Source organism: Lathyrus oleraceus, chromosome 2 (genome assembly GCF_024323335.1).
Source record: "Lathyrus oleraceus cultivar Zhongwan6 chromosome 2, CAAS_Psat_ZW6_1.0, whole genome shotgun sequence".
Lineage (NCBI taxonomy): Eukaryota > Viridiplantae > Streptophyta > Magnoliopsida > Fabales > Fabaceae > Lathyrus > Lathyrus oleraceus.
In genome coordinates, this window is record NC_066580.1 from 455387518 (window position 1) to 455395167 (window position 7650).

General features: G+C 32.3%; 1 protein-coding gene across 1 annotated transcript; it reads right to left on the bottom strand.

Annotated features, from left to right (window-relative positions):
- Positions 1-1474: 1474 nt before the first annotated feature.
- LOC127120307 (BEL1-like homeodomain protein 4) lies at positions 1475-7650 on the bottom strand. Its single transcript, XM_051050721.1, has 5 exons — positions 7434-7650; positions 5982-7284; positions 4873-5255; positions 3416-3476; positions 1475-2139 (listed from the first exon to the last, which is right to left on the bottom strand). The coding sequence occupies exons 2-5, from the start codon at positions 7236-7238 to the stop codon at positions 1549-1551; spliced, it is 2292 nt and encodes a 763-aa protein (XP_050906678.1). The 5' UTR covers positions 7239-7284; positions 7434-7650; the 3' UTR covers positions 1475-1548.

Sequence of the window (7650 nt, forward strand, 5' to 3'; positions counted from 1 at the left end):
GATTTGGTCAACTTGCCCAGACAAAAAAAAATCATTGATGCGGCTAAAAAACTAATTTATTGAATGAAAATGTAGCTGAAAATATAAATTCAATACAATAACCAAAGAGTTTAATTGAAATACACCGTCAGTTAATCATACACGTTGGATATTAAAAGAAGTTTGACTTTTATTTTAAAAATCTATAAAGTAATACAAACGGATGATGGTGATGAATCGATGGTGTAAAACTTTTTACACTGACTGTGTATAGTAATTAATCTCATAATCAAAACTGTCCAATTACACATAAATTATAAATAATGATAGATTAAATTACAGACATGTCAAATTTAACCTAATATCAAAATAAAAGATGATATTGACATCAATTTTAATTTCACTATCGGTATCATCAAAACAAATACTATCGTATACTTAAAAAAAAACTTTATTGATATAGTAATAATCTCTTTCCAAAATCTAACTTAAAAATCAATGATCTCATTCACTACCACATCAATTAATTATCTACCATTGATAAAGGTGTGCTAGATTGGTACTACTCCAGCCTGATTTATAAGCAAAAAAGACAAGTTTTACGCTTATTAAGAAATATAGTTAAGTGCATTTAAGTTTCTTGATTTTATGTGAGAGAGACAACACAATTACTAGTATACCCTTAATTAAATTGTATTCTACTAACAATATTAAATAATTAATGCAAGATACTTTTAGAATAAATACATTAAATACACCTAGATTTGTTGACATTTACTTATATTTAAGGTCCAAAAAATTAGAAGACTTTTGCTTATAAATAAAGGCGGAGGGAATATCATCGTATTGTCTTTGACTTTGGCACTAGATAATAGGCCTAAAATCTATATACAACCCATTTAAATAAGCACTCTAGGAATAGGCCTAAAATCTATATAATGAAAATAGAGACTCAATTTTAAACAGAAGAGTGAAAAAAATTGAAAAATAAACCACTAGGTAATTTCCATTATTATATAATTGACTAAACATAACACCAAACTCTCCCCTAAGCAAAATCCAAAAATACTCAATAAAGGAGAAGCTAAAACCATTTGATTTTGCAATTTTGTAACCATCACAAACTGCTACAACTCTATTAAAAGGGAGTACAAATTTTATTTGTTAAAATGATTCTTAGTTTAAAATAGAGGAGTACATAGAGCTATATACGCATATGGAGAAAAAAAAACCTGGAAATCAAACAGTCTACTATACACTTATAATAGATACCATAGAGCTACCCTTTTTAATATCGTAGCTAGATAGCTTGCTAACATTAGGCTACCTTTTTCCATATTTTGTCACCTAATGTTGATTACATGATACAATAGATGCATGTTTGAATGTTTGAATAGAGGTTGAGATTCACATAATCATGATTAGCCAATGTGATTTTGCTAAACTCACTCTCAACCAAAACATACACTAAGCAAAAAAAAAAGAGTGAGGAAAGTTTAATGGAAAAAATATTTTGTTTGAATATGATGGTAGCTATGTAACATAAGAGTTTAAATGCTTGGAAAATATCTAATAGAGAAAGTTGTTTTTATCAGGCATATTCCCGGCGTGTCGTAGCCCTAAAGTGAGTGACACGTCACCATTAGTGGGCCCAAATCTGATAAGAGTTGATGATCCAATGTCAGCATTAACATCGGCTGCTGTCTCATAATCTTCTGCAACTAAGCTGCCATACCGACACGTGTCATCCATGACCATCGATCTGTGTGGGGACAGATCTGAATCGAAGGGTGGAGCCAAAGCCATGTCAGAGGCGGTGGTGACGTTGATGGTGGTTGCGGTGGTGGAGGTGGATTGGATTGCTTGGTTTTCCGAGAAGTCTTGCTGTCTATTGATTGCAACCAGTGAAGAGTCGTTTTCATGTGCATTGATATCGGATCTTTTTCTGGTTGGTTGTGGTTGTGGTTGTGGTGGTGGTGGCTGATCTGTTGCTGTTGATGATGTTGGTGGTGTCTGTGTTTGGTGGTCACTGTTGCTATTGCTTTGGTTGTTTCTTTCTCTCTCTTCTGCCATCTCTGCTTCATTAAGTTCTTGTTGGTACATCTCTTCCACCATAGGTTTCCACAATCTAACCCTGGCATTTATGAACCAGTTTGATACCTGAAATTAATCAATCACATTCAACACAATACACCAATAATATTTAAATTAAATATAAAAATATACAAAAAAAACTCTGATTTGGCACTAAGGTTATATCTTCTAGGTGTGAATGAAAGAAAGTGAAATGACATGAAAACTATTCATCAACAGTTTGCTTCAACTAAAGGACAGTGCTTTTAAATGTATGCATGATCTTATCATAAATCTGCTTTTGCTTCTGGTCCTAACTCACCATTGCAGGGTACATCTAGGCATAAATATAAGCCATAGGAAATTAATAGACCCTTACTTTTTTGTTTTATCCAGCAATTAACTGTATATGTACTATACAATACTTTCTCCTTTTCACAATCACCATAGTTTTAGAAAAATGTATTTGTTTCAAAATAAACGTTATTTTTATTTTTTAATATAAAAATGATAATTATTTTTTCAATTATGTTATTTAATTATTATTCTATACATGCAATATTTTATGATAATATTATTGTAAGGAGTATTATATTCTTTATAATTACATATTGTTTGGAATTTGGTTAATCTAGACAAGAAAAAGTACACAACAATAATGATTTAGTACATAATCCACACATGTAATAAAAAAAAGTTAGGATATGAAAAAACAAGACATGGTACATATCTTATCTTTAATATCAGTATTCTAAATCAAATGATTATTTAATCATAAAAAAAGGATATGATAAAATAATAAGGTAGAACACAAAGTTGCATGAGTAGAATGGCATGCATATATATGAGCAAACAAAAGATGCCATTATCATGATATCTTCAAAACAAACATTTATTTCCCATATTTATAGTTCCCATTGTGCGGTTGGGAGAATCATATCGATATAATAGAGAAAACATCAAAAAGAGATAACTTAGAGAATCTAGAGTAAGCTAGTTGGGTAGAAAACATCACATTTTCATGTCTCATTTTATTTCACATTAAGTTGTGTCATGATGAGTAAACATTTCAAAAAAAATAATAATAAAACTAACAATTTATCAAAAATAATAACAACATTGCCACTTTAAGAAAAACATTGAAAAAAATGAAAATCTTAAACCATGAAAGTTAAATCTGAAATAAATTTACTGCTGGTCCCCCTATTTATATACATCAGAGTTTCATTTTTTACTTGAATCTATCGATGTGGGTCCAGCTATTGTAGAAATGATAAATTAAAATTACAGAGTGTAAATTTGTCTCTTTCTGAAATGTAATGTTAACTCTACAGTGTATAGTGGAAAGGTAGAATGAACGAACCTGGTTTCGTGATAGCCCAGTTTGTCGTGCTAATAGATGCTTATCTGCATCACTTGGATACCTGAGAAAGAGACCAGAAAGAAAATGACATCAGAGTCCTTCCCTTAACAGTATAAAGAGACATGAAAGCTTTATGTACCCTTAGCTTTGGTTCAAACATTTCTTTTTTTCCTTTTTCATGGGCGTGAGAATCTAAAACAAACAAAGAAAGATCTATGTCCTATAGCTGACATAGCAGAAGTAAAGAGGTATCACTGTATTGTATTGTGTATGTGTATGTACACACTCATCAATGATCGCTGTCTCTATGTTTTTCTAATTAGGTGCTGTTGAATTTTTTTTAGGTTTTTAAATAGTGATATTTGGAGGTTTTGTAGTTAATGCAGTGATTAGGTGAACCGTTTTTGGCATTTTTGATGGTAAGAGACAACATCGAAGGACACTGCAAAATGTTACTGTTTCTCTAAACGATATCTTATGCATATACGACACATGAATTATGGCTTTTATATTCTCTCTTTCATTCTACACCCTTTTTCTTTTCAGATGCCGTGATGCTTTTTTCTTGTTAACGATCATTGTACCTATGAGGATTTTGCATTACCTTTTTGGTATACTTTGCTAATTAACTTAATTGACCATTATGATATATTATCTCAAGATTGTAGACAAGTAATTAATATGACTCTATCTTTTATATAAGTGACATATTTCACTAAATTATATTCGTTGACTAAAAGTATGGACATATTTTTCGTTATCATAAATACAAAATTAAAGATATTGTCTTAAAAATCATGTAAATAATACTAGTTAAATATTAAATTTTAAAAAGTAATTAATATATTGAATATTCAAATAATCATCTCTTTCAAAATAATCTTTTTTAATTTGAGATATTTATTATAGAAAAAAATAAACAAGATAGGTTGAGACTATATTTTTTTATAAAAGAAATAGACAATACCAATAGTATTTTGAAAGTTTATTTAGAAAACAATTAGGTTACTTATAAAAAAATCACTTTAGATTTATGAGATCAAATTAGATAAATATAAATACTTTTTATTACAATTTTTGTTAATATATTAAATATTTGATCTTTCTGTTTATAATATATTTGCTAATATTTCTATGATGTCAACACATTAACTACTTTGTGCAAAATGTTAAGGATTAGTTATAGTATATTATGTCTTTAATATTTGGTTCTTCTAATATTTAGGCATGCATGTTAAAATAAATATTATATTCTTTTTTTTTCTTCCTATTATATTCATTTTTAAATACAGGATTAACCGATTGGACCATAAGTAAATTATAAAAGTTGATATTAATATTAAATTTGTTGATAATTGATATATTTTAAGAGAAATTATAATGCTTAATTAAATTTATAGTATCATCAATGGTTATTATAAGTAATATTTCAAAAGGAAAAGGAGTAAGAAACATACGGGTGTAGAAAATGTTCAAAAAGCCAAGCTCTCAAAACATTGACAGAACGTTCAGGCAATCCTCTTTGTGGTCTCCAAGCTTCTTGATCCATCATACCCATCTGATGAAACGCTCTCTGTTGTCTTAGGCTTTGTTCAAGTGCCTTAAGTCTAGGTGTCTCTCCTTTCGTTAATCCTCCTCCTGCACCTTCTTTCTCTCCTAACATCTCACAACTTTTCTTCACCTCTGCTGTTATTGCATCCTTTAGACACCGGAAATGACGAGACATTGCTTTCTGTGCTAGTGCTGTGTATGGAATCGCTGCTCCAAAACCCATCATTACGTCGAATGAGTTCACTACCACTTGCATTTGTTCGCAATAGTGATTGTATCTTCTGTCCACCTGCATAATTAAACATATTCACATGTGTTAGTCTTAGTATTCGTGTATCAATGTCAGATACTATTATGTTTTGGACATCAGACACGACTTTGTTATAAGTGTTATCTCGGTGTCAGATATCATTATGTTTCGACATCAGACATCAAAACGTCTTTGTTATAGTAAGATGTTTGTGAAGAGAGAAGATGACAACTTGCTACGTTATGTATATGGTGGTGATGACCGATGAGGAAATGAGTGGAGTGCCTATCTTACTTGTGTTGGAAAGAGGAGGAACGTCACTTCATGATGGACGCATTCTCTTCTCCTAATTATTGTTACTTTAATCTCATTGTTTTCACCAAACTAAAACAAACCCAAAATCAATACTAAAAAAATCTTCCCACCAATCAAGTAGAATGATTAAAAAATTAAAACAAGTTTCAATTAAATAAGTGACAAATCTCCACCAACTAATCCTATGCAAGTAATGCAAGTAAGTAGAATAGAAGGATATTCCTACTATTCCAGCCGGCTTTTTTCTTTCTCAATTCAAAATATATATTCATAGATACAGGTCAAACAATTATTTGATTATTATTAATCTTTATAAGTTTGGGTTCGAACTCTGATATTCATCACGGTTCTGTGTGGTTATTACCGTTCCGTAAAAAAAAATATGAAAAAAATATATGGGGAGGGGGGACCTTGACTCTTGATGAAGAGAGAGGGAGAGAGATTACATGCCTCGTCAAGCATGGATAGAAGTTTGACCTTCCTTCTTTGATGCTCAATCTTATCAGCAGCAGACAAAGGGAGAGGAGGATTGTCTTTTGATGAAGATGAAGGAATGATAGGATCACCGGAAGCATTGGAGGAGGAATTATTAGGGTTTGGATTGAACTTAATCTTCTTCTTAATAAATTGACCCCTTCCAACACTGCAAAATTCTTGAAGCAATTCTTGAGTGGCTTTCATGTATTTTGAGTTTCTCAAAACATTTACAACTACACTTCCAAATCCTCCCTGATGAGTTTGTAATTGGTATCCTCCATTAATATTAGTCCCTCCTCCTTGTAATTGTAAATTTAATGCTTGATGATTTGGTTTGTACGGATAGGATGAAGAAGGTCCACCTACACCTTGATTATTGTAATACAGAAAACTATTATCTCCTCCTCCTCCTCCTCCCATTCTCAGTTCCTCCTCAGCTTTTGCAGCTTCCAATGAAGAAGATAATGATAATGAAAGACCTTGGCCTTGTCTTTGCCCTTGTCCTTGTCCTTCCACAGAATCACCACCCCATGTGAATTGTCCAAAATTATTACCAGAATTGGGAAAGCCTTGTAGTGAATTGTTAGAGGGAGGGCTAGGGAGTAACATGTGAAGAGTTGAAGAATTTTGAGGAGGTGGAGGAGAAGATGATGATGTTGTTGTTTGATGAGACTGAGAAGGGTTTGTCAGAAAAAGTTGCATGGCAGCAGCTGAATCACCTGCTACATTAATACTCGAAATCTGATGCTGCATCCCTTGTCTGTTATTACCATACCAGTTATTGTTTTCTGATGTTGTTTGTTGTTGTTGCTGCTGTTGATGATGATGATGATGTCTTGATGAAGAAGAAGACGAAGATCGAAACCTCGCCGTTTCTAATAATTCAGCAGTGGTTGAAGGATCAGCGAAATTAAACATCTCTGATAACATACCTGCTGTTTCATAAACACCACCACCACCTCTTTCTTCTTCATCTAATGCTGCTGCTGCTGCTGCAGATGAATCAAATCCTTGCAGCAACCTCATTTTATCCCTCTGGATCTGCTGCTGCTGCTGCGACGCTCTCTCGAATCCATTCGAGGAGAATCCGAATATTGCTTGCTGATAATCTTGTGACATAGAATTTGAAGTTGAACAATATCTCAAGGTTTGGTTATGGTGTTTCTTCAAGTAAATAACAGAAGAAGAAGAAGAAGAAACAAATGGTACAGATGCTCCTGCTATTCCCATGTTGAAATCATCTTCCTTTCTCAGCAACCACCACCTCTCCTTTGTTCTATATAACAAACACCACAATCCAATAATTCAGTTATAACTTATCAGTAACATTCATAACATAACCTAATCCAAAAACAGTGATGGATCTATCCTCTATGATTATGAATTGAACATAACATAACACAGAATAAAAATGAATATATGTACCAGTTAGAGTTGCAGGGTGTGAAAGGATGATGTAAAGCTTTCAGACATCGTTTTCTCTTCTGCGGTTTTGAAAGCCAGTTTCCACAGTTTCTTTCTTCTCTCTCTTTCACTCTCTCCTCTTTCTTTTTCTCTCTATTTGTTGTCTCCTGTCGTCTCTTTCTCTCCTTTTCTTTCTTTTGTTTTGTTTCTTTATGCGGTAAGTGTTTTTGCAATCACC